General features: G+C 49.3%; 1 protein-coding gene across 2 annotated transcripts in view; it reads left to right on the forward strand.

Moving 5' to 3' along the window:
• sertad2b (SERTA domain containing 2b) overlaps window positions 1-27,687 on the forward strand; it is a 30,470-nt gene extending 2,783 nt beyond the window's left edge. The window contains exons 1-2 of one of the 2 annotated variants that reach the window (XM_076043038.1): window positions 13,129-13,803; window positions 23,465-27,687. In XM_076043038.1, the coding sequence (XP_075899153.1) occupies window positions 23,469-24,752 (1,284 nt within the window). In that variant the 5' untranslated portion in view covers window positions 13,129-13,803; window positions 23,465-23,468 and the 3' untranslated portion in view covers window positions 24,753-27,687. Of the gene's footprint in view, window positions 1-13,128; window positions 13,804-23,464 lie in introns of those variants that run through there. The other variant, XM_076043039.1, reaches the window with a different exon arrangement.
• Window positions 27,688-27,788: the final 101 nt, after the last annotated feature.

A 27,788-nucleotide genomic window follows, 5' to 3' on the forward strand; every position in this document is an offset into this window, starting at 1 on the left:
CTCTCCCCCCGACATCTATTTATAGTTCAGAGAGCTCTCTCTCTCTCCAACCCTCCTCAGTCTCTCTCCATCTCTGTCAGATTCTCCACACTGAACACCAAACACATAAAAACAGGAGAAGGTTTCAGAGGGGTGGGAGGAGGAGAAAAACAGAAAACCATCCAGACAGCAGTTTGTCATTTTCAGCAGCGGCACCTGTCCACCAGCAGCAGCAGCAGCAGCAGCAGCAGCAGCAGCAGCAGCAGCAGCAGCGCTGCCACCGTCCTCCAGGAAAAAAACACCTTTCAAGTTTTGCCTTCCCTCTTCTTTACAGACGAGATTCGTTCCATCTGAAACTGAGAGCAGAATTATTTTAGTCCAAGACGAGATGCACATTCTTCTGCTCTTCTTCTCATGCTGCTGTCACTGCTGAACCCTGGATGTAGCTAGATGTGGATATATGTGTATGTATGCATATATTTTTATTTATACATGTATATGTATATTTTTATATATACATACATATATACACATAAAAATATAAAAAGTAAACTTCTGACTGTGTGTGTGTGTGTGTGTGTGTGTGTGTGTGTGTGTGTGTGTGTGTGTGTGTGTGTGTGTGTGTGTGTGTGTGTGTGTGTGTGTGTGTGTGTTTGAGTGTTCAGTGTGGCTCCGCCCCTTCAGGCACTGACCTCCTTTTCATTATTAACACACACACACACGCACGCACACGCACGCACACGCACACACACACACACACACACACACACACACACGGCACCTTTTCTTGTTTCCCTCTCTGTGTGTGTGTGCGTCTGCGTGTGTGTGTAGTTTCAGTGGTTTGATTTTTTTTTCTTTTAAATGGGAACAAAACTTTGCCGCTGACAGTTTGGTTTGATTTGGTTGTTTTTGACCTTTTATGAACATGTGGTTCATTACAACACACACTTTGTGACGTTAATCTTTGGCGGCACTTTCACGGCGTGTTTGTGATGCACATCACAATGCACTCAGCATCTAATGACTGTGGAAGCAACACACACACACACACACACACACACACACACAGAGGGATCAAATGTCAGAGTGAGAGCCTAAAGATCGGAGCATCAATTATAGATATGACTGCATTCAGATAGATGGACAGAATCGCTGCGATTCACGGCTCCACTTCCTGCTCACCAGTCGCTGTTACATCACTCGCTCCTCTGGAATACCCCCTCCCACATGCTCTGCTTCCCGCCGCCGTTCATATTTTTTTTCGCTGTTGCTGTGTGGAGCCGGCGTCTCCCCCGCGCCACTGGCTCGCAGTCGCCGTCGCCGATCTGCCAACGGCAAAATGCAGCGCAGCGCAGCGCAGCCTGCAGGATGAGATAAGTGACTGCAGCTTCAAGCTGACCCAGCTAAGCCCCGCCCCACTCCCCCAGAACGCCCATTGCCCAATCCCACATTAGCAGCTGTAAGTGTGCACCTGTCAAGCTTCAGGGTGTCGTGTGTGTTGAGCAAAATGTTCAGAGGGCGGTCATTTTTTGGGGAATTCTCAAAGTCGGAAAAACTAAAAGAGAGAGCGATTCCAGATGTGGATGAAGCTGTGAGGAAGCCTGCATGAACATGTGGACCAATCAGGACTGATCAGATTATTATCTTGCTGCTACAGGAGGGTTAATTCGTCAATGAACATTCGCCGTAGATTGTCGAATCCAGTTAGAGTTGCGTTGTGTTGCGGTGTTTTGACTTGTCGTCACGGTTTTACACGTCCCCAACCAGGACGCTTGTCAACTTTAAAGACTCTTCTGACAGGAAGCAGCTTGAACGTGAAATGATTTGTCTCAGTTCACATGTGGAGACGTTCTTGTGCGACCATTCCGCTTTCCCTCCGTGCAACGTCTGCACGCAGGATGCCGCGACCGCAATAAATGAAAAAGAATCGACCCCGAAAACCGGCACATTTGGCTCCCGGCCACCGTATGATTATGACTTAATGATTGTATGCTTTGTTATGCGGCGCTGAGTCAGCCTGGCAGCCGCGGCGAGGGGCCCAATATCTGTGTCAGTGGCGCAGAGGAGCATTCTGGGAGATTACTGTTTGGGGCCTGTGACTCAATCATTGTGTGCGTAACACTGTAATTTGAGCCTCGAGCGTTCATGTTAAATTCACAGGTGGCGTTCGCAGGTCGTGACTCGCGAGTCACTTTGACTGGCGGAGTCTCGCTGGGTTCGTCAGCACTGGAAGGTTTTTTTTGGGGCAAGGTCTTTCATGGAGGTGTTTCGGAAAAACCTTTTGTGTTTTGTGTGTCAAGATCCTCTGCTGCATCCGAGCCAATGACCTGCTCTGGTGGGCAGTCACAAGGCCATCCTGCTGTAGGTGTATCCTGCCGCCAGCCCAGTACTCCCAGTAGAGCCCACAGCTCAGCTTGGAACCATCTAACGTCCAGCTGGTTCTTCCCTTGATGGCTCCCGCCAGCTGAAAATGGGAATGTAAACTAAATAAAGGCCCTTCAGGTCGGTTCCTTATTAGGTCGTTCCTACGTCAAGTTGTCACTCGGGGTCGGGTCAGGTCAGAGTTCAGCGGAGATAAGGACCAGGCCAAGCAAAGACCTCCACTCACACGGACGGTTCACCACTGTAACCTCACTGGAACTTTGATCAGATGATGCAAATCAGAACAAGGACAAATGATTTTGAACTGGTCTCACTTGTTGTTTTTAAGCTTTTGCAGCAAACCAGCCTGAGTTGCGCTGTGAGAACTGGATTGAACCGGATGAGTCATTGAGGGATTCTGTTCGGATCGTCTTGCCCTTCGGTTTTCCATTCCATTTGCTGCAGAAGCTACATTCAGGTTTTCCATACTGGGACGTCTCCAGAAAAATAACTTGATCCGGTGCCATTTTCCTGTTTGTTTGAGCTTTTGGGCTGAAAAACGTTGGAAGATTTTTTTTTTTTTTCCCCTCACAGGTTTGATTTGGCTCGTAATCAGTGAGCTGAGGCGAAAAGTCAAACTAAATGTTTGGTACTTTCTTATTTTCCCCCACCAGTTAGCCTGCCCCTCATGCTTTACCACTGATTTGACTGCTGAAGCTGCTGGACAGCTGCTGCTCCACTGGTCCTGAACCTCCGGTCTAGTCCTAAACATCTGATCTGGTCTTGAACCTCTGGTCCCGGATTCTGATCTGGCCCCAGTGCTAAAGTGAAAACTTCCAAAGTTTGGAGTGATTTGCTTCAGGAATTCCAAAGATCCACACAGACGATGGTCAACTGGTTGAAGTCATTCACTCCCTGGACAGTTGTCTCTCCCTCCTCCCCTCCTCCCCTCCTTCCCTGCTGTCGTGGTGCTGCTGCTGCTGCTGCTGCTGACCTCCTGCTCCAACCCAGACGAGGCTGAGTCAGCTCCGCTGCTCCATCTCACTCCATCTCACTCCATCTCACTCCATCCACCCACCTTGACTCACCTTCTCCCCCACCAGATTTCCCTCCACCAGTCTCTCCATTCACTTCCTTGGCTCTACGGTCGGGCTGCAACACGATATGAACACATCTGCAGCGCTTTATTATAGGTTTTTTTTTTCATTCTCTCGCATGCACTCCCTCCCCCCTTCTTCTTCCCTCTTTTCCTGCCTCCCATCCATCCCCTCCCTCCATCCCCCACGCTGGCTGCCTTCGGGGTAGCAGAAGGGAAGTGAATGGCTGCAACCCTCCCAGCTGGTCCCATCACCCGGCAACCCAGAGCAAAACAAAAGAACACACACACGCACCCACACACACACACACACACACACACACAGGAGAGAGCCAGTGTACTCGCATGCAGACGGGTCCACATGAGAGTTTTGCATGTGTGTTGTGAGCGACACATGCATAGTCTGATGAATGCACGCGCACACTCGCGCGCTCTCTCTCTCTCTCACACTCTGACACACACACACACACACGCACACACCAGTGGCAGACCCCCTCCTCACCCTTACCCATTCATAAGCACAGCCAGCCGTCCCCCCGACCGACTCCCACCCATCACCCAGCATCCCTCTGGCCCCGCCCCGGCACCCTCTCCAGACACCCAGTCCTTTGTCCTGTCTGCCCTGCTAAGAAAAAAAGAAAAAAGAAAAAAACATATTTAATGAGGGTGGCAGATGAACGTGTGTTGGTGGCCGACGGACAGGAAGTGGCGAGTGAATTCCTGCTCCCGGCGTGTTTGCGCTCGCCGGGAAAGTCGGAAGCAGTTGCCCATCGGTGATGCCTGCGATCGTCTGTGATTGGTTGGGACATTCCAGCAGTCGTCTGTTACACCCCAAGGTGACGGACTAGAACATTTTGCCATAAGTGATTTATTTCACATCTCCATCTTGGACGAGACCTTTGGGAACACAAAAAGCCATCGGTAGCCTTTAGTTTGTGCTTGTTTGTTTAGTTTGCTCTTTCTGTTTCTTCTTTGATGGTGCTCTGCTGGCCCGCCACTGCCCCCTCATGGCCTCTGGTGGTAGTGCTGTGTTTGGCCGACGCCTCATGAGCTTCCAGGACATCTGCAGAACGCAAAAAGCCATCCGTACCTTTTGGTTCGTTTTAGTTAGTTCAATTTGCTCTTTCTGTTTCTTCTTTGATGGTGCTCTGCTGGCACCCTCTGCTGCCCCCTCATGGCCTCTGGTGGTAATGCTGTGTTTGGCCGACACCTCATGAGCTTCCAGGATAACTGCAGAAAAATGCACCTGATAGATGCAGATGACAGAAAAACAACTTTTGGCTTCACGGAAAAAGGAACTTAGCCACCACTTCTCACACTCGTGTGAATTTTATAGTAGCTGTTGGTGAAATTGAGGCTGCAGGAGCGCTGAAGAATAAAGAAACGTGGGTAACCAGCGAGGTTGCAGCGGCTGTTGCTGCTGCTGTTGCTGCTGCTGTGGCTGCTTCCTCCTGCAAAACCCTTTTTTTTTTTCTAAGCGCGCTGCTGGCTTTCTCCGGAAGATTAATGACCTTCCTGTTTTCAGCTACAGGATCTCCCTCTGCACGGCGCTCCAGTTTGAGAGAGAAAAGCAAAAAAAAAAGAAGAGGAAAACGCCCTGAGAGGCGAGGAAAGGTGAAGGAGTGCGACAGGAAGAGCGTGCAGGCGACCGGTTCGCCTCCGTGCACCGTCGCTCCCAGTTTGACTCGCACCTCCGCCGCCGTGGCTCCGCCCACCAGCAGGCCTGCGAGAAGGCGGCAAACCTTTGAGTCGCATTGTGGGGAGTCGCTCCTTTTCTGCCGTCAATGTGTTTCTGTGCAGTTTCTCCCTCCGGTGGACAGAAGTATCTCTGTCCCCGCCGCCGCAACACTGTTGCTGACTTGTCCTGCTGGAATGTGTGTGTGTGTGTGTGTGTGTGTGTGTGTGTGTGTGTGTGTGTGTGTGTGTGTGTGTGTGTGTGTGTGTGTGTGTGTGTGTGTGTGTGTGTTGCTACACACACACAAATTGGTTAAGATAAACCTTTTCACGTCGCCCTGGGCCAAAATGCCATTTAAACACACAACAGGCCAGTTGTGCTCCACGCTGACACGATTATTACAGCGTCTCATAACGTCTCGGCCGCCGTCACGCGCGCTCGCCTTCAAATCAAACATTTTTATCACCATCTTCATCACCATCGTAACCGGGTTTGAGCTCTCTCACCCGCCAACTTGTAAAGAAACAAAAAAACAATAGTAGGAATCCACATCGGAGGCTGCAGGAGGCAGTGAAAAGGGTCAGAGTGAGAAGACCAGAACAACAACTTTGTTCCTGTAAGTCACCTGACACTGGAGGAGTCACATGGCCATGAGTAAACACACCTCCCTCCCTCCCTCCCGTTTTGTGTGTCTCTCCCGCCCACGGTCCAGCACCGCCTTGATAAAACTGTGCGTGTTTTTGTGTGTTCAGCCATGAAATTTCTTCATTGTTGTGGTTTTTTTCTGTCAGGGATTTTATTTTATTTTAATTAAACCTGTTGATAAGACAAAGCTTCAAGCAGTCATCTCCTTTTTTTTTTGTGTAATTTTTTTGTATTTCTTGAGCAGCGTTTTGCAAACATTTGGATTTCAGCCGCAGAGTTGCGAGCCTTCTTCTGTGCTTCTTCTGTTCTGCGTAGCGATGCACGCGGAGCAAATAGTTCTGCAGTAAACCGCGGTATGTGGAGGATCTAACTCAAACCTCTTCACACTCGCCGAAAAGATAAAGTCTCCTCCAGTTTGTTTGACTGTGTCGTGTTGTGTTGTGTTGTCTTGGCACTTTGAACCCCGGCTAGTTCCAACCTACTGGAGATAAAGGCAGGCATCTCCAAAGACTGATGAGAAACAGAGCAACTGGTTGGTGATGAAAATCGAGATTTCTTTAAGTCACGGGAGAAAAAAAAAAAAAAGCTTCTATTTCACCTATTATTTATTTATTTACTTAATTCTAGGATTTGAGCAGGGAAATCTTGCTCGCTGCTAATAATCGCTCTCATTTTACAAGGATGAAAGAGGAGTGCGGTGAGTCCAGCGTCAATAACCCCGATCCTGTGTGCTCGCAGTGTGTGTGGGTTAATAGACTCAGGTAGAGACGCTACTCGTTTTAAACCCTGAGATAACGGTGCGCCGGCGCCGCCATCGTCAGCAGACATCCGTTTATTTATTACCAGCAGACGACTTTCTAATGAAACCAGGATCTTGTTAGGAGGGAGAGAGAAAGGGAGAGGGAGAGAGAGGAGGGGAAAATCAACCTCGCAACCATCAAAGAAAGAAAAAAAAAAAAAAAACGCCGCCTCATCAGTCATTTTGACTCGTGTGTAATGATATCATTACTTCATGACCCCGAGTTAATAGTTTGATACGTGGAGATGAGGAGATAATTAAAGGTGCTTTCAGAGCCACATCAAACCATCTCCGGTCGGCTCAGACGCAGCTCAGCCCGCCGTCTCGGAAACTTTCTCCACATGATTTCAGAAAAATGGACGACTTTTTTTTTTTTCAAATTTTGAATTAATTTGCAAGCATTTCTGTCCTGAATATTCTCCGCGCACCATCTGCGTTTTTGTTTTGTTTGACGGGATGCTAATAAGTTTATGACTGGCTGAGTGTAGTTCACCTACTGGCCTGTACCAGAAAATAAAGTGATGCATCGACAGCCAGTCAGTCGAGATGATGTTGAGAAGAAGAAGAAGAAGAAGAAGAAGAAGAAGAAGAAGAAGTCAAAACGTCTTACAAAGTTTTTTTCATCCCCCCCCCCCCCTTGGTACTGAGCTAAAACTCTGCACTAAACAGCGTCTCTGTGCTGTTTTGACTCAGACTGGACCGACGTGCTCGAGAAAGGAGGAAGTGTTTTCTCCTGCCAGCATCTCGTCACGTGTGAGGAAACCGGAAAACGTACTAGAATTGGTGGGGTTTTTTTTGTCTTTTTTTTCTCTTAAGTTTCCACTCGGAAACCACCGCTGTGTGGTTCCTCTTCACAGTGCAGGTCAAATCTGGGCCTTCTGCTTTTTTTTGGGGGGGGGGGGGGGGGGGGGGTGGGGGTGGACGGCCGGTGATGAAGAAGAGCAGAACGATAACAAACACTTTCAGCTCTTCGGCAGCAGAACGTGACGGTCGGACGTCTGCCGCTCTTTTGTTTTCTTCTTTATTTTCCTCAAAGTTCTGGGTGTGAGCGTCGACCTGGCTGCCGTCAGTCGGGCTGAGTTGAGCTCCTGCAGGGAGCTGTGATCACATTAACAAACAAGTGCGTGCGTGCGTGTGTGTGTGTGGGTGACGGTGGATAACGTGAGAGTGGAGGGACAAAGGGGAAGAAAAGGACGAGGCCGAGACAAAAACTGGGAGAGGGTGAGAGAATGGGAGAGAAAGCAGATGGGTGTTTTTGCCCCCCACCCACACACACACACACACATGCATGCAGGCACGCACACACACATCACCTCTCCCCCTTTCTCTTCATGGCACGCCACGCCCATGTATAATAGTATTAATAATATTCCACAGCCTTCTTCTCTCTCACACACACACACACACACACACACACACACACCTCTTAAAATCTGCTCCACTTCACTCTTTCCTTCCCATTTCTTTCCCTTTTTCCCCTCGCACACTGAGATTTCACGTCTGAAACTAACTGGACGTCGGCGCACGAAAAAGCTTTGATTCTGAATCAGTTTTCCATCCATTTGCAGTGTGTGTGTGTGTGTGTGTGTGTGTGTGTGTGTGTGTGTGTGTGTGTGTGTGTGTGTGTGTGTGTGTGTGTGTGTGTGTGTGTGAAGAGAAACAGCCGGGGTTGAGCTGTGACCGGAACAGGAAGCTGCTGCTGCTGCCGGCTTGTAAACAGTGTCTGCGGCGGCGGCGGACGCTGCGACGGTCAGTCTGATCAGAGCCGGGCAGCGTTTCTTTTTCCTCTGTAGAAGAAGAGCAAAGAACTGAAGAGTTTCCTCTGCTGCTGATTGGCCGTTTTCTGTTTTTTGTTGTTGTGTTTTTTTTGGGTGTAATACAAAATTGAATAGTGATCAAAAATAACCTGTAACGTCAAGTTAGATGTTTATACTGGAAAGAGAAGAATCGAGTCATGACTAAAGCTGGGAGTGTGTGTTTGAGCAGGATTGTGAGTAAAACGGCGTTGTTGCGTTGTTGTTTTGCTGTTGTTGTCGTCGCTGCTGAGTCACGACAATCTCTGCTCCTGCTGCTCCTGCTTCTGCTGCTGCTGCTGCTGCTGCTGCTGCTGGTGGTCTCCCATCATGCCACATGTCACCTAGAGAAGCTCCACCTCCAACTGGTCACCTGACTGATCAGTGTGTGGGAGTGTTGACCAAGTGGTTTCAAACACTCCCACCACTGGGGGCGCCACTTCCCAAACTTCCTGCGAGGACTGCTCTGTCCTGCAGGCTGCGGCCTCGTCGCACAAGCAAGAACAACAGAAGCCTTGTTACTTTAATTGAAGTCAATGCTAATTGAGTTCACTGATTGATGTATTGATTATCATTAATATTATTATCAATGTCATGGTTTGATCATATTGCTGTCACGGGGGCCAGAAGGGAGGCAACCAGTTGCCTCACATGTAACCGGAAATGATTTCACTGTTCTAGCAAACAATTCAAACAACAACAAATCACAACGACTGACGAGTGTGAATCAGGTATTTATTCTCCACATGTGTCCCGTGTTGCGTGTTGCCGTGACGAGCGGAACGGAGCCAGTCATCGGCGTTCCCGCTCGTCCCAAAGGTGAGACATGTAGCCTCATGTTGTGCGGAGGGAGGGGGAGCGATGAGTGGGACCGTGAACGCACCGTGAGTCACACTCACTCACACTCGTGTTGCCCGTGCGACAGCAGCTCTTGAAGCAACAGCACCGGCGACGGACGGCGCTCGCCGGTGATGGCCCAGGCTGTTGCTCCGCAATGTTGTTGGACGATAAAAAAAAAAACCTCGACCATTGATCCTTTTTGTTGTCGTCGTCGTGGTGGTGGGTTCGGTTGCGTAATCTGTGCACCTTCTTGGCGCTTACGCCGCACACCTCATTTGGAGATTTGCGGCAGTCAAGTCTGCAAATTTGAATGATAAACCTTGGAATGGATCGCATAAATGGACAGAGTGAAGGGAAAATGCATAAAGACGTAGGCAGGAAAAAGAAGAGGGAGGATTTTTTTTCTTTTAAAAAAGAATAAATCAGCGGCTGAGAGGCGAGGAACCCGGCAGATTTTTTTTTACACGGGGAGAGGGAAATGGAGGAAGAGCGAGGGAGAAATAAATAAAGATAGATGAAGGGAGAGAGAGAGAGAAGAGGGAGGCAGAGATGTGGGTGCCGCCTTCTCTCTCTCTCTCTCTCTCTCTCTCTCTCTCTCTCTCTCTCTCTCTCTCCACTTGGTGTTGCTATGGCCCTGCCCTGCCTGCTCACTGAGCCATTTCCTGTTTTTGACCTGAAATCTTTATTTAGAGCCATCGCTCCTCTCTCCGCTCCGCATTCGTGACTCAAGCCGGACGGATGAACGCAGGGCTAAAAAATCACGCTCTCCGTTCGCTCATAGCGAGGCTAACCCCCCCACCCCAGCATGCTAATGTTCAGTTTATCGTCTGATAGCTGGGTTTCTCACAGGCAAAGCTAATGTAAGTGTTTCCTTCCGCTGCTGTACTGCTCTGCACTTTTTTTGTTAGTTGCCGCCATTTATTTTTTTTTAAGTCAGATGTCATTCTACCACCGCAGCTGTAGAGGGCAGCAGAGAAGCAGCTCCCGATGGATTTTTTGGAATTATGGAAATGTTCTCCAGTTTAATGTCCAGAATGACGTCCATCCTATGTGTGATTGTATTGGCCACATACTCAAATACATTAAAAGGAATTTGTTTGCCGTAATGATTCACTAGATTGGAGCTTTTCCTTCCTGGAATGGTGTTAATCCTGCTATTTTCAAATCCAAATGTCTTCTAACCTCCACTGGGAGGAACTGCGTTTCCATGACAGTTTTTTTACAAAGTAAAAGCGATACTTCTAAAATTTCGACAAAGTACAATTGCGATTTGCAGGCGTTTCCATTGAATGGTGTGAAGTGCATAAGTTGCAATTCTCGTAAAATCTCGTCCCGCGAGACCCCACTTTGAGGAGGATGGAGGTGCAAAATGACTTGCATAAATCTGCATTTCGATGTTGTGACTCCGTACGTCGCGTCCGCTGACGTGTGAATGTGAAAAAAGTGCTTCCATGACACTTTTTGCGACATACCTCTATATGGATACGTCTGAAAAACCACCTCATGAGAGCGTCAAAAGCTTTTCGAGATATGTGAGAGGTTTTTCCAAGTTAAGGTGTTTCCATGATCAGTTTTTTTATTGCGATATTTAGGTTTTGCTCAATTCTAGGGGTAATGGAAACGCATCGTATGAGACTCCTGAATGGCGACAAGGATCGGAAAAACCAATCGCAAAGTGAGTCGTAAATGGGGTGAAATCATCTTTGAGTGAACTGTTCCTTTAGCGTTTGGCGTCGCAAAAGTATAGCAAAGCGCAGCCTTTTTTTTTTTTTTTTTGCTGCAGCTCTTCGTGGAACAGTCCACTTGGCTCTTTACACTCTGATTCTTCCATCTTCGGAATCACTGCCAAAGCAAACTCTGTCAGACCCCGTTCTATTTTACAAGACTTCCATTGTTAGGCATCAAAATTAGACGGCAACAACTGAGTGTAAATGCGCTCCGGGGGTGAAAGAAAGGAGGGATGTGTCACCGCCAAAAAAAAACAAAAAAAAAAACACGGACGCAGGAGAGAAAGTAAACTTGAATTCACACAAACTTGTGCCGCAGTGTCGAACGGAGACTTTTTCTTTCCTGGAAATGCCTTTTCCAGTGGGATGAAGGCGGGCCGTCACAGGTCGGCTGTGGTCAATGAGACGTGGACCGTTGGCCCAGATTGGGCCTTCTTGGTCCAGCTACAGGGGCCGACCATTGGAGCATGGCGACATGTGGGCAATTTGTCTGCAGCGTCAAGACGGCAGTTTTTTATTGAATTTAATTGTGCACAATCCTCACGTAAGTGGCCCAAGTAGAGCTTGGAGATGATTGGACGCTGTCAATCACTAGGTATCTCTAGGAGTGGTTTTATTTAGTGTTGGCATGTTATTGTTTTTTTTTTTATTGTTTAGGGGTCACCAACGTAAGGCCCGCGAGGTAGCAACCAAGGACCACATGAGTCGCCCCCCCCGCAGGCCTGTTTGAAAAATAGCACAACTCACAACAATAACTGTGTCTATAATTCAATGTTATCCAACCTTGTTAAGTCATTGTTGGTAATTATTGAGAACTCAATATTGTAAACAGTGTCTTCACATAAATCAGTATCATTCATAATAATATATAACTGAGGAAGTGTGTTATTTCAGTAGTGTGTCGCAAACTGGTTGCCCTTATATGACTCAGAACCCATGAAGTAGCTCTCAGGCTCAAAAAGGTTGTTGACCCCTGGTTTAGACATTGCGTTCATTATTATTTTTGACACCAGCTGGCAGCAGTTGGTGAAAGCACATATATTAAGGCATATGTGAGAGGAAGGGGAGGAGCAAAAAGTTGTTGGTTTTTTTGTTTGTTTTTTTGCCAGACCTGAGGCAGGAGCTGGATCAAGAGAAAGTTTGTTTCATTCTGGACTTTGAAAAATGAAGAAAACTTCCTTACACAAAACTTCATCACACAAAACTTACACGATGTCCTTTCGATAAAGCTGGATCTTATCAGAGGCCCTCGAGAGGTAGAAAAGAAACATCTGAATCCCCGCCCCCTTGTGGCTGGTAGCAGGACAGCAAATTGTCCGCTATTTTCAAACTTAAACAAGGCAACACTTGAATACTGATCCCTGATTATGACCCACTTATAAAAGAGAGTCCTACCGCTCAGACCTGAACATAACGTTGCATTATGCCGCTCTTGTCCAGTGTGTCTGGTGTTCCTGAACCTTTACAAGGACGGCATTTGTGCACCGCGGCGGCCTTGATGCTGCCGCTCCCTGTCTGAGAAGTGGAAAAACTGTTTCTTCGCCAACGATCCTAAACAAGTCCTGCAAAGACTGGGGTGGGGTATCTGGGACTGCAGGATGAGCACCAAAGGAGAGGGATCACTTGTTTGGGGATTGTGGGTGCATCCGTCCAGAAAACAAAAAGCAGGAGGGGCAGAGGGGAGGGGGGCAAACGGTCAGACATGCCCATTTTCTACCCAGCAAACTGTTTTTGTTCTGACTCAGCTGGGTTTTGTTAGTTTTACCGGACATCTTAATGCCATCTGGTGCCGACCACAGGATGGGCATCAATAACGAGCCCAGTAGCAGCAGCAGTAGCAGCAGCAGCAGCAGCGCGCAGCGACAGGAGGCTGAGCTCAGTTATTGACTGGCCAGCTTCAAGGCACAATCACTGCAGAACACCACAATACTTATCAGTGTGTGTATGTTTGAACTTGTTATTAGCTGGTAAATTTGAAATAGTGAATCGTGGTGCGTCACTTTTTTTTTTTAATATAAAGTGAGAACATCTTGGACAATCCTCACTGTCCGACCCCCACACAACTTCATCAAGTTTAGAGGCATGTTGTGGTTGGGATTACAATGTAGGTTTGGCCTGGAAAATGAATTGAAGTCAATGTAAAAGTCCTCATAAAGTGTGTGTGTGTGTGTGTGTGTGTGTGTGTGTGTGTGTGTGTGTGTGTGTGTGTGTGTGTGTGTGTGTGTGGGCGGAGCCGAGTCGACGACGCTGCTGCTGCTGCTGCTGCCGCTGCTTCTCGGGGCAGCTGCTCAATTTCAGTTTCTCCTGCTGCCTTCACAGGCCGCTCGTGAATCTGCACACCACAACAAAATGGATCCCGCTTCGAAAACCATATCGCCGCTTTTACGCTGGCAACGGGATCGTCTGTGACATGAAGTACAGTTATCAAGGAGCTCGGTGCGCGGTGGTGACGCACGAAAAAATACATGATGACAGCGCCATCATATCCGTGAAAAAAAAAAAAAAAGAAAAGTCGGTTTCTCCAACCGGAACTAGCGTCCATTGCTGCTGCTGCAGCTGCAGCTGCTGCTGCTGCTTCTTCTTCTTCTTCGTCTTCTTCTTCTTCTGCTTTCCTGACCCGCTCTTGAAATTGAGGGGATCACTAACGCGGCACGTGCAGCACACCGCCACGGCCAAGGCGAGCCCGTCGTCTCCGACGGGCCATGAAGGCGCCGCGCTTCCTGCGAGCGGCGGAGCCACTCTCCTCCTCCTATCAGCGCCATTGTGTGTCAGAACCTCCGGGAAGCAGGACGCCGCGGAGAGCAGCGACACACACACACACACGACGGCGCCGTTTAAATAGCCCCAACTCCATGTTTCCGTCTTCGAGTGCGACCGACCTGGATGTGGTAAGAAACACATTTTCCCGCCTTCTTTTGTTTTTTTCCCTGTTTTTTTTTTTTTTTTTTAAAGAGCGAAACTTTTGACTTGACGTGGTGGGGGGAAGATTACGTGACGGCGAGGAAGTGTGACCGGATTGTGTGCGTGTGGACGACGGAACGAAGGCTTCTGGTGTCGGGACACTGGGCACACAGGGTTCTCGCTGGGGGGAAAGTTTTCGTCTTGCTGTCTTCGAAATTCCCCCCTTCACTCGCCCGTTCTCTACTTCCACTTTGCGTTTGTCGTTTACCACCAACTTACTGATTATACACGATCGGCACCAGGTCTGACGAACTTTGTGCAATTTAAAAAAAACGCACACCGAGTGTTCGCCCGATCGAGTCCACGGAGTCCATTAGAGTGATTATCTATCGATCATCGACCTAGTCTCATCATCTCTTGCTTGTTTTCACGTCGTTTTAAAAACTAACAGTTTACGTGTGTGAAAATATTTTTTTTCTTTTTCTTTTTTTTTGACTGCTAGTCTTGACAGGGAGGTCATTTTTACTATTCACTCGTTAAAACAACTTTGTTCAGGGCTTTTTACACGAGAAACAGCCACTTGGCAGCGCAGCAGAAGCCGAACTCCGGTTGTAGCGTTTAGGAATTCTGTATTTTGAACAACTTGCTTGGCGCATGCGCTTTGCGTGCCCTGAAAAACCCTGCCGTAAAGCAACGTCACGGCGGGGGAGACACACACACACACACACACACACACACACACACACACACACACACACACACACACACACAGAGTCTCAACTGTGACGTGCGATTGTGTTTGGGACGGAGCTGTAGTACTAGTAGTAGTAAGGAGGAGGAGGGGCGCTTGTCCGTTTCGCAACACCCGCCGTCTTCGTCACTCTTGTCGGCCACAAGCTGAGCGTTCGTCGCCTGGCAGATTCCCAGTTTGTTTGTCCCAGATGATTGATGATGAGCCCGGGAAGAGGGACCCGTCTGACCAGGGCCCGGTTCAGGGGAACCGGTCTGTCCACGGTGGTGCCGCTGAGTCCAGAAGTGGGCAGTCAAACACCGCGGTTTGCTTCCAGAAATACTTCTAAGAATGACAGAAAATACAAATGATTACAGCTGCATTACAGAGTCATAAAGGTGTCTTGTAAAAGTCTCCAGCGCTTTGTGACCCTGCTCTGTCAGTCAACACCACAGCATTGAGTTTAAAAAGGCCCCTTTGTGATTGGTGCGCTTGCTTGCTTTTTTTAAAAAAAGAATATTGGTAAACACATGCTTCTTGGGGTCAGCCCTTTGTGATGTCACAGGTGAGGCCACTGAGACCTCTGAGATTTTGGTCAGTACCCCCAGTGGCTCTCCCCCACTGAGCATTTTTTTTTTTTTGCAGGAGGCTCTAAACAGAGGGCTAAATATGCTCCGCAGAGACTTCCTCTGGAGGATTGCAAGCCACAAGGGGGAGAAAGGAAGGATTTGTGTTTGCCGTGTCTTGGATATTTCAGAGTGCAGAGCTGGATTAAGATGTGAAAGTTGTGTTGTTGTTTTTGTTGAGGCGAAAACAATGTTGGATTTTCTCTCTGAACTGTGACGTCGGTGCATTTGTTTTGTTTGGTCTACATTCCCGAGGATGAGATGAGTAGCCGTGTGACGACACCAGTGCGGTGTTCTGTATGTAATATACCTAAAATCAGGGGTGGGCAAACTTTTTGACTTGGGGGGCCACAGTGAGTTCTAGTATTTGACAGTGGGGCCGAAGCAGCAGCAGCAGACAGATGCATGGACTGTTTGGGTGAGCCATCTCATAGAGGGGAAAAATATATTATGGGATGTGCAGAAAACATGTGCTTTAATGTCAATTGAAAATGAACAAAGTGTCACAGTGTCTTTGAAGCCCCGCAGTATTTAGCTCTTCATTGAAGTTCTTAAAACACTCTAAAAATGAATGAAATACAGCTACTTTATGACTGACTTACTATTAATATAATTTCTTCAAATTCGGCCGCATATGGCCCCCGGGCCCTAGTTTGCCCACGCCTGGCCTAACTGACCCTTTAAAGACGCCGCCTGTCGCTCTGTTGCTGTTGTGCGTGGAGACTCCACGAGCACCGAGCGACTCTGCTGGCTGGAGCGTTCTCTTCATGTGAAAAGGTTCTCGGTGACTGTGATGCTTAGCAGACTAAAAAAGGGGCCGGTCTGAAACTGTGAACGTGCCTCTAAGTTAAAATGATGCTCACCTAAAAAGGACAAAAAACGATTTCAGAGGCAGTTTTTAATCCAAGCGATGGTCATGGAAACACCTTAACTTGGAAAAACCTGGCTGAAAATGGCTCGGAGGTTTTGACGCTGTCATGAGGTGGTTTTTCAGACGCATCCATATAGAAGTATATCGCAAAAGTGTCATGCAAACGCTTTTTTTGCATTTACACCTCAGCGTACGGGGTCACATGACCAGTTCCTTGGTTGGAAATTGAATTTTTTTTTTTACAATTAATCAAAGGCAAAAATATAACGACCCTTCTTGACAGCAAACGTAGTTACGGCTTGGAAACGCCTGCAAATTGCAATTGTGCTTTGTCGAAATTTCTTTAAATATCACTTTTTTATTGTGCGCATGTAGCGTTTTAAGTGTTTCGCAAAAAAAAAGCATTAAACAAAAAGCCAGACTTTACTGTCATGACAGCCAGACTAGACTGGAGCTGCGATCTGATGGCTGTGCAGCGTCTCCGGCGCCCAGTCTGGCCGCTCCGTCGTGCAACGCACCCTCAGAAGCCTGACCATGGATAAGCAGTGATAGCAGCGAGGCCCGTGCGGCATTCACGGGGATTATACTTAAGTAATAAGGGTCCTGCCTGCCTGCCTGCCTGCCTGCCTGCCTGCCTGCCTGCAGTAAAAAAATGATGACACCCGCAAACGCTGTAGCCGGTGGTGCCGTAACGAGGTGTGCGCGCCGTGGTAATAAGGCTGATTCCGCCGTGATGGAGTGCACGCCGCAGTAATAAGACGAGCTACTGCAGCGGCACAAGCGGGTACCAGACACACGGATGCTGCAGATTTCAGTGGCTTCTGGTGGCTTAGTCACTGCAAGTGTCGAGGTTGTGTTTGCTGCCTCTTTTTTTCCCTCCCTCCCTCCCTCCCTCTCTCCTTCTCTCTCTCCCCTCCCCCGAGGAGGCTCGGTGGAAAGAGTGCTCGACGGCGGCATGTAGACGACGTCTGCTGACCTAAATCTGCTCTCTTCTTTTGCCTTTTTATTTATAGACGCCGTGTGTGTGTGTGTCTGTGTGTGTGTGTATGTGTGTGCGCGCGCGAGTGACCTTCTGCATTGCTTTATAAATCTTTATATGTATTATTTCCCTATCTGGTTAAACACTAAAAATAGCTTTAAATCAGGATCAAACGGGTCGAGTAGTTTTCCAAGTTTTCACCTCCAACGTGCAACTTGGAGGAACGACCCAGTAACCCACAGGTTAAGTGTGAAACCCTAAAGTGGCCTGGTTTGTTTGCTCCTGCACCATCAGGGGGAAGCCTGTGAGCACTGCAGAGTGATGCAATCTGGCCACTGGTTAAACTTTGGCAACTGGGATCAAGTGAAATAATGAGAGTGGAGGTCCAAACCAACCGCAGCTGTGTGTTGATGAAACCTACAAGTCGGCATCTACAGTGTAGAAAATAGACAAGATAAAGAAGAAACAGGTGTGTCCAAACTTTTGACTGCTAGTGCATGCATTTTTTTTTTTTTACTATTATTATTTCACCATGTTGTTTGAATGCTGCTCAGATTCTCACAGCAGTTTTCAAAAGTGCAAGTTTGAGTCCTGTGAGTGACACTTGTGCACGCCCCCCTGACCTTTGCACTCCCTCTGCAGCGCCGCTTCCTGAAGTGTTGCTTCTGTAGGACGGCTTTGTATTGGTTGGATTGACCAAAAGAAATCGTGTGTGTGTGTGTGTGGCGACACGGCGGCGCTGGAGTATTAATGGGATGCAGTATGTTGTCTTGTTTCATAACCAGGTCCGTCGTTACGTAAGAAATAGCAGTGGATTCTCTGTCTGGGCGCTCAGCTGACCTTTGTCATGTTTATAATCACAGTGAGGGAAGGCATGTGCACACACACACACACACACACACACACACACACACACACACACACACACACATGCGCTGCACTGACACACACAGCTGCAACATGCACGTTAGTTTTTCTCATTTCATTTGCTTCTCCTCACCTTTTTTTTCGTGACATCACCACCTTCTGTTGAGCCGACTGAACTTTGTTGTCACAGACCAGAAGGTGATGTGTGCAAGTTGGAAGCGAGGTGGACACTGACGAGTCTCACGAGTGTCCAGTAGGTGGTCCTGTCAGCCACGGTTCGCCTGGAAAACTGAATGAAAGCAAAACTCCAGCTGCAGCAGGAGCCACGGCCGTGTTGCAATTGGTTCCTGTGTGTGTGTGTGTGTGTGGTGTAGCGTCTCTGACGAGGACGCTGCTGCTCTCACACACTCTCCCCCCCCCCCACACCCCCTCTGGGTTTTGTCTGGAATGTGTTTACTAGTTTGACATTGTGCGAGTGTGAGGCAGACGCACACAGGAACTCACACTGAGGACTCGAGTCGGGACACTGACGTCCCCGTGTGCAGAGCTGGCTGCGTCACCCAGAGAGTAGCAGCAGCAAGCAGCAAGGGGTGGAGGAGGTGAAGGAGGGTGTGGTGGAGTTGGAGTAGAGGAGGTGGGGCAGGAGGTGGAGGTGGGGCAGGGGAAGCCCAGTCAGTAGTGCAGCCTGCAGCTCACATGCACACGTGAACGCTGGCACACCAAGCCAATGGCAGCATTCATCTACCTGTAGTGCGCGTGTGTGTGTGTGTGTGTGAGAGAGAGAGAGAGAGAGAGAGAGAGAGCGCGTGTGTGTGTGTGTGTGTGTGTGTGTGTGTGTGTGTGTGTGTGTGTGTGTGTGTGTGTGTGTGTGTGTGTGAGAGAGAGAGAATGCATGCATGCTTGTGTGTGTATGAGAGAGAGAGAGGGAGCTGGAATAGGTGGATGTGGAGGTGAGGGGGGGAGGGGTGGATGTGTGGCTCAGGCATGGAAACCAGCGTATCCGGTTACAGGATCATAATATCACTGCAGAGTCCGTCCGCTAGCACTGCACCAGTACACACACGCACACACACAAACACACACAAACAGTATGTTTGTAGACACACTTTCACTCCAATTGTCTTAAATGTTTTGCTGTAGGATTATATTTCTGTTGTCCTTTTTTTTTTAACCATTTTAATCTCTTCATATATGGAACCTTTGATTCTTTATCAGATTGAGGTTCTGACCACGACAGAGAGACGTTGTAACGTTGTCCTTATTTAGTCAGAATCTGCTTCTTGTGCTGCGGCTGGAATTGATTAAGCGAAAGTCGCCTTCTTTTCTGTTTCTGTTTTGTTTTTTTGAAAGGAAAAGGAAACGAATAAAGTTACAGAATTCATTTTTATTGTTTTTTTCTGCAGCAATGTAGCATCACATTGAAACTTGTAGAACCTTCAAACTACCGAGGCAGCAGCCACACCACCGGAATAAGAACAAACTAATAAGTAAATAAATGAATAGATGAATAATGTTTTATAAATAAAGTTTTGATTGCAGCCTCACGCAGACCTGTTGAGTCAGGTGTTAGCGGGGCCGCGCTCGCTGCCAGTGACGTGCTAACAGCCAATCATCAGACAGGTGTGCAGCTGGCAGCAGACTGTGCTGCCTACAGTCTGAGGTGGCGTCAGTAGGGGGCGCTGCGCTCCGCAGCTCCACTCAGCTGTTGGCGTCTCACTCTCCTGCTCACCTGCAGCCAGTGGGACTGGGTGGGTTTTTTTTTTTTTTTTTTCAAACAAAGCCACCTCGTTGCATCTTTAATCTAAAGAATTAAATTCTGCAGCTTTTGAGCTTCGCTGTCGTCCTGAAGTTGGATTTCAAATATGGATCAACTTTTTACGCTTGGACAAGAAAAGACAGTGAGAAAACCATCGTGTGACTTCCTCATTTGCACTATTTTTTTTTTAAAGGAACAACCCTCACGTTTAATAATAAGAAGGTTCAGTGACGACTGCTGATCTGAATTCTATACACTTTTCTCATTCAAAGTTGGATGATTGTGGCGTCTGCGTGACGATTGCCGAGAAATGGGAAAGAAAAAAAACTCTGACACACTTCTCCACTGGACGGCTGGCAGTGGCGCGTCAAGTCACCATGACCTCAAATGGCTCCTGGAAACGTGACTCCTCCCCAACGCCTCCTCCTGCCCCTGCTCCCTCCCCCTCCGCCGCTGCTCATTCACGATCACTTCCCCTTTTCTTTTTTCTTTCTTTTTCTCAAAACATCCGAGTCTCGACGTGACGTGGCGGCGGCTGGTGAAGGATATTTCTGTCGCGTTTGACAGATGGCATGCGGACGGGGTGGGGGTCGTTTTGGCGGGAGGGGGTTGGAGAAGAGGGTTAACGTGGAGTGGAGGAGGAGAAGAAGAAGAAGAAGGAGAGGTGGTGGTGGTGAAGGAGGAGGAGGAGGAGAAGGAGAGAGAGGAGGAGGAGAAAGAAGTGGAATGTAAGGGGTGGGGCACCTCTGGTATGTCAGCCCGTGTGTGTGTGTGTGTGTGTGTGTGTGTGTGTGTGTGTGTGTGTGTGTGTGTGTGTGTGTGTGTGTGTGTGTGTGTGTGTGTGTGTGTGTGTGTGTGTGTGAGAGACTCAGACTCACGCAGCTGCTCTCTCTCTCCCTCTCTCTCTCTCTCTCTCCCTCGCTCAGTGACTCCTCGGCGGCTCTGAACGCAGCCCGTCTTGACTCTGCTTCTCTTCGACTCGCTCAACTCTCAACCTTCACTTCCTGTCGCCGCTCTCTGAAACTGAAGCTCTTTTGCCATTTAGATTTTTATTTCTCCGCTTCTCCCCCCCTCTTCTTCTCCTTCTCCTCCTCCTCCTCCTCCTCATCCACTCCCAGACATTTGTTGCTGTGGTGATTCACTTCTGCTTTTCTGCCTGGAGATTCTGTAGGGGAACGTGGTGGCCAACACTGACACCTATTGCTCGCTGAGGAAAACGTACTTTTTTTTTTTTTTACACGGCGGTCGATTACGTGGAAACGTGAGGGAAAGTGGTGCGAACGTCGCCGAATCTTGATGTGATGACGCACTGATAAGCATTTTCCATTTGGCTCAGAACTTCTTCCTCCTTCTGGAGCCTCGTCAGACCTGCTGTGTGTTTGCCTCAGTGCGTGTTGTCACGCTGCTGCTCAGGTGATTCTACACCTGAGCGAGATGATCACTCTCCTCCAGACGCCCTGTATTATTCCCCGTGTTATTGCCCATCAGCCTCCATCAGACTGCGTGATGGAGCTGCTGATGGAGACAACGGCAGCGTTGCTCTCGTCGTGTTTCACACTGCAGTTGAGTGACTGCCTGGCTCAGAGGCACCACGGCAGCACCTGCAGCAGAAGAGGAGGAGCGCTTCCTGCTCTTCCTCCCTCACCTCCTCCACCTCGTCCCCCTCTTCCTTCCTCCCTCCCCCACCCTCCTCCCTCACCTCCTTCACCTTCCTGCCTCCTCCTCTTCCCCCCCCACCCTCTGCCACCTCCTCCTCCCTCACCTTCTCTTCCTTCCTGCCACCTCTTCCTCCCCCCCCACATTCCCCATCTCCTCCTCTTCCCAACTCCACCTACTCCTCCCTCAGCTCCTCTTCCCCTGCCTCCTTCCTTCTCTTCCTCCTCCCCACCCTCTGCCACCTCCTCCTCCGTCACTTCCTCTTCGCTCCTGCCACCTCCTCCTCCCCCTCCCCCTCCTCTCCCCCACCCTCCCATCCCATTCTTTGTCATCTCTTTGGGTGAATTCCCAGCTGACTGTGTTTGTCATGGCAACCAACCAGTCGCTGTGACTGGGCCTGCAGCTCACACTTCGTGTGTGTGTGTGTGTGCGTATGCGTGCGCATGCGTGTGTGCGTCAGACTGGATTACAGTCAAACTCGGCTCCGCCTGCCGGTTTTCTCTCAATGTTTTCCGTCTTTTCCCGCCGTGTGTGTGTGTGTGTGTGTGTGTGTGTGTGTGTGTGTGTGTGTGTGTGTGTGTGTGTGTGTGTGTGTGTGTGTGTGTGTGTGTGTGTGTGTGTGTGTGTGTGTGTGTGTGTGTGTGTGTGTGCGCGCGCGCAACATTTTACTCTGCGCCGCTCTGTATTTGCTCTGCTCTCCTCAGCGTGCGTCCGGACTGCCGTGATGTCACTGCTGTGGCTCCGCCTCCCCCTGTCGCCCTCCTGTCCTCGTCGCATGGTTTTTACTCCTTCCTGAACTTCATCGGCTGCTTTGTGCCGTGAAACGACCCGACGGCGGATTCTTGATGGGTGTGTGTGTGTGTGATTGACCATGTGACGCACCAGCATACTGGTCATACAGTCTCCCTCTTTTCAGTACAGCTGTTAGATGAGGAACGGATTGTAGATTCTTCAGCAGAGGCCTGCGTGTGGCTGGACATAAAGCCTGCTGTGACTGGACTGCCAATGCGCAGTAATTCTGCAACCTACCCAGAAGCTCCTCCCACCTCAAAAAATAAATAAAATGTATAAAGAAATAATATAAATCTCACGTTGTATAGTTTTTTGCACCCAGGTGCGACAGGAGGGGTGTGTGTGTGTGTGTGTGTGTGTGTGTGTGTGTGTGTGTGTGTGTGTGTGTGTGTGTGTGTGTGTGTGTGTGTGTGTGTGTGTGTGTGTGTGTGTGTGTGTGTGTGTGTGTGTGTGTGTGTGTGTGCGCTCACGGCGCCTGTGACGTGCGAGCGGCTCAGTGCTGCACTGCTCTAATATGGCAGCAAGCGGGAGGGGGAGGGGGCAAGAGATGAGCGGGGGTGAGGGTGGGGGTTGACTAGAGAGGGGGAGGGGCTTTGAATCTGGCCTCCGATCCTGTGGCACAACAGGGAGCTGCCATTACATAACCTAATAAGTGTGTGCGCGCGTGTGTGTGCCCCCCCCCAACCCACCCCATTCCAGCTGCTCTTGGTTTCACTCTATGTGTTTTCCCTCTAAGCCTCCTGCGGCCGTGAGCTCGTTGTGTTTAAGCTGCTTTTTACTCGCCGCCGCCGTGTTGCCGTCCAGTCGGGCGGCAGCTGCCACCGAGAGCGCGGCGCTGTGGCGGCGGTCCGGCAAAGCACGGCGACCGGCGGACCTGGGATCCAGTCCGTCTGTCTGTCCGTCGCCGCCGGATTTGATTGGATGCGGAAAATGAAAAAAAAAAAAAAAAAAAAAAGCCCTCCGGTGGCCGGTGTTGGTATTTTTAGATCGTTTGAGGCGACTTCCGCGCTGGAACACGTGAATGTCAACTGTTGGAAAACTGAAAAAAAATAGAACCCTCATGAACCAGCGGGGATAGTGTCCCAGTAGTTTCTCAACTGGTGGTTCGCAGAGCCATTTTGATTGGGTCACGGCTTTGAGGGCAGTTTAACTTTTTTGTTTTGTTTTGTTTGTTTGTTTTTTTAAATAAAACCTATGTTTATAGAGAAAATGTTGCGCATTTATTTTGCAGGACACACGATTCAGTTCAACGATTTCACCGATTCGTGAACTTGACATGACGGAAAGTGGGACTTAGCTCGTGTCATTCGTCACTTGCACCAGCCGGGTCTGACTCCTCTCCTCCTCCTTCTCCTCCTTCTCCTCCTGCAGATATATGTTTGGTAAAGGTGCGAAGCGGAAGCTGGACGAGGATGAAGAGGGGCTGGAAGGCAAAACGCTGGAGGCGGCGGTGGCGGCCGGCGGTGGCGGCGGCGTCGTGGGCGGGGTCTCGTGCCCCGAGGGCCTGTCCAAGGTGTCGTACACGCTGCAGCGGCAGACCATCTTCAACATCTCGCTGATGAAGCTGTACAGCCAGCGGCCGCTGGCCGAGCCCAGCCTGGAGCGCCGCGTGCTCATCAACAACATGCTGCGGCGCATCCAGGAGGAGCTGCAGGTGGAGGGCTCGCTGCGGCCGCTGCTGCTGCCGCCCTCGCCGCCGCCCGACGACCCCATGGACGAGGGCTTCCGCGAGGCTCCGCCCTCCTTCGGCGTGCTGGCCACCGCTGCCGCCGCCCAGCCCTCCTCGCTGCTGGCGCCGCCGCCGCCGCCTCCCTCCCCCCACCCGCTGGCCCCGCCCCCCCAGCGGGTGGAGCCGGGCCCCGCCCCCCCGGAGGCCGGCCTCACCCCCGCCTCCCTGCTGGAGGAGGACGGCGGCGGCGGAGCTCCGTCCCCGCCCACTCCACCCATGTCGCCGCCGCTGCCGCCCCCCACCACCCCGACCCAGGCCCCCCGCTCGCCCGCCGCCACCCCGTCTCATCCCCCCAGGGTCCTAGCGCCCGCCGTCTCGCCGGCTCTGAGTGACATGGAGGTGGCTCCTCCTCCCGCCGTTAGCAGGACCGCAGCAGCAGCAGCTGCCGCCGCCGCCGCCGCCAACTCCACGACCGTCTCTACCTCCCCGCCGCCCCCCCACCCCTTTGCGCCGCTCGCCGCCGTCCCCACTGGCCACTCCAAGGACTGCAGGCCGGCTGGGACCCGAGCGGAGGGGGCCGGCGTCCTGCTGGAGCTGCGGCCGATGGACGCGCTGCTGCCCCCCGGCGGCCTGGCAGACATTTCCCCCGCCCCCTGCCCGTCCCCCGCCCCCCCCTCGCCCTCGCCGTCGGGGTTCCTGTCGGACTTGGCGCTGGACGACGTGCTGTTTGCCGACATCGACACGTCCATGTATGACTTTGACCCCTGCACTACGTCGGGGGCCGTGGTGGGCGTGGCCTCGACGGCAGGGGCGGGGTCGGTGGGCGGCGGCGGTCTGTCCAAACTGGCGCCGGTGGTGACGGCCGACGACCTCCTCAAGTCGCTGGCGTCGCCGTACAGCGGCCCCGCCCCCCAGGTCTCAGCCAATCAGCCTTTCAAAATTGACCTGACAGAACTGGACCATATCATGGAGGTGCTGGTGGGCTCGTGACTCCCCCCCCCCCCACCCCCTAAAATGACCTTTGTGACCCCAGACAGCAGACTGGAAGGATGAACAGCTTCTCCTGGTCTTTTTTTTTTTTTTTTTTTTTTTTTAACGTTCTGGGTTTTTTTTTTTTTCTTTTAGTTTTTTTCTACTAAAGGTCGATAATTGTAAACATCAACGGTGATGTCAATTCGTACTACTATGACAACAACAACTACTACTACTACTACTACTACTACACAACACTGTGCATGCACTGTGCTCGCCTTGTTCCAAGGCGACTGGGAAGCAGAGCGCTTTGTATTTCTACACTTGCGAGGACGTCCATCCATCCATCCATCCATCCATCCATCCATCCGATTTCAGACCCAGTTTCAGAAAAAGCTGAACCTTTGCCTTAACACCCCCGCACACCACCACCTCCCCCCCCTCTAACTGTAGATACTGGACGGTTCCGCCTCCTGCAGGCCGTTGACTGCTGTGTGAGATACAAGCAAACACACACACACACACACGTGCGTACAGAGTTTAAAGCTTTTTAGCAGACGAGTGCCTTTCAAAATGACCACTTCATTCACTTCCTGTTTCTGTTTTTTTTTTTTTTTGTATTTTTTTCACAGTTTTTCATCAACAGCCCACAAGAGGTCGCTCCTCAATGTATTCTTTGTTTGTTTAATTTATTGTACTAAAATCTATTAAGTGAGGTAATTTTTCATGATCAAATAATAATTATTTAATCTTTATCTTATTACAGATGATACTTTTTTTTATTATTTGTAAATCAAGCATAACAAAGGTTAAGGAATAACTGTGTTTCGTCTCCTATGGTATCTGGGCTCCGTGCTTTCGCTTGTTGGGAATATCTCACAAAAAAACACACACATGGCCTCTTTGTCCGCCGCCCAGCGTTTTATTTGTATTTTTTTGTCGTGCAACATCTGCTGTGATGCAGCAACCTGTCTCTGACTTCACTTCTGCTTGACCTCCCCCACCTCTCCCACCCACCCCCGCTTCCCCCGCCACCGCCCAGTATTGGCAGCCGCACACAGAATAACTGTGCAGGTTGCTGTTTTACATGGACTCACAGACCGTTTCCAATGAATTCAAATGAGTCGCGCCTGTTTACGTTGGAAGCATCCGCACGCGTGCGTCCCTGCCTCCGAGTTGGATGGAAGCGTTTTTTAAAAAAATATAATAGAATAAAATCCAACCAAGACGGAGGCCCGACCCGGCGCCTCAAAGAACCCTTTTCAAATCTGCCTGCGCTGGACTGGAGACAGAAAGCTGCGAGCAGAACCAGGTTGAACCCAGTACGACGGTGCCGAGTCGCTCCAAATTTGCACGAGGCGACAATTAAGAGTGCACAGTACAGTGTTTTTAACAGTCTGTTTAACCAAACAATCTGACTTTTCAATCAGGTTCGAAACCCAGTCAGTGTTCAAACTCCACAACGCATTGCTGTAAAAGATTGTTTTGAGGAGCCTCTGCTGGACTGCGTCACGTCTTATTCACGCATTGTCCGGTATATGAAATTATACAGTGACAAACCACCGGACCACATTCTGCAGGTTTTTGAAAAAAGCTTCAATTTTCTTTTATTTTTTAAGAAGAAAATTGTGTATAGAAAAACCCAAGTTGGTTTGAACAACAGATGGAAAAAAATCAATTATTCATGCCTTTAATTTTTAATCTAGCATTAATATGAACTACAAGGAAAATTGACACGGCCTTTATTTATTATTTTTTTTACTGTCAGCGCATTATGTTTTTAAAACTCGTGGAAATTTTAAATCAGAATATCGTCGTCGATGTCTGTCTTGATTTTTAAACTTGGAATAAAGACGTTTTTTTGGGAGGGGGGGATTTGTCACTAAAAGGTTGACGGTGTGAGAAAGCCAAAGAAACGGCGCCAAATGTGTTTTTAGTCAGAGTCAGAGTGCAGCAGCGAGCAGACACACACACACACACACAGTAAGTCATCCCGTCTGCAGACGACTGCGCGTCTCGTCTCCTTCACCATGTTTGAATTTCTTTGCAGTGCTTTTTTCGTTTTGTTTTGGTCAATGAAGTTATTTATTCATACGTTGTTGTTATTATTATTATTATTATTATTGTTGTTTTTTTCTTCCTCTCCCTTTTATGTGTAAATATATTTATTTTTTTGATGTGAAGTGAACATTTGGATTGTAAATGTGTGTACAGATGTCTGTGGAATGTACTTCAGACGGCCAAAAGGCCTCTGAGTGGAATTATGGGTGGAAGCCATTTTTTTATATATATATATATATTCCTAGATAGTTATGTGGTCTCTTTTATTTGTGTTTCTCTGCTATGCTTTTTTTTTTTTTTTTTTCTTTTCTTTTCGGGATTTCGTTTTGTGGCGGCCACGACGACGACGACACGTTTTACATCTTTTGTACTTGTTATTTTTCTCGTCCACCAGTTTAGCAGTCGAAGGCGAACTGTTGACGCAGCAATACTCAGATGACGCAAACCCACCAACCAACCAACCAACCAACCAGTCCATCTCCAAAGCCTGTCGCAGACACTTCAATGCCAAAAGTTATGTACATAGTTGTGATCGAGCTCCGGAGACTCATTTCCATCAGTGTTTTTTTTTGTTTGTTTGTTTTTTGTTTTTTTTTATGGACTCTGTTTTTTTTAGCGCTGTCCGAGCGTGGTGGCGCACTCAGCGCCGTCGGGCCGGCCTCTCACCAGACAAGGCTGTATTTTACACAGACCTCAGAGCTGTGCCTTTTTCTATGCAATAGAACACAAAGAGAGAAAGTAATCGCCGACATGAGGTCATATATATATATATAGAAATATATGTATGAATTCAAAGCGGTCTTACTTTTTGTAGGATTTTATATATGTATGTTATATGTATGTATATATATGCAAATGTTGTATATATATATACAATAAACGGTAAAAGAGACTGCTGCCTCTTCCTGTGTCCTCTGTTCACCTTCCACGCCGGACTCCCGTCAGGCTCGACCCAACTTGCGCTGAAACGGAGTCTTTGCCGCTCCTGTCTGT

Source organism: Nelusetta ayraudi, unplaced genomic scaffold, assembly GCF_046127955.1.
Source record: "Nelusetta ayraudi isolate G7.1 ecotype Tasmania unplaced genomic scaffold, CSIRO-AGI_Nayr_v1 ptg000072l, whole genome shotgun sequence".
In the NCBI taxonomy this organism is placed as follows: Eukaryota; Metazoa; Chordata; class Actinopteri; order Tetraodontiformes; family Monacanthidae; genus Nelusetta; species Nelusetta ayraudi.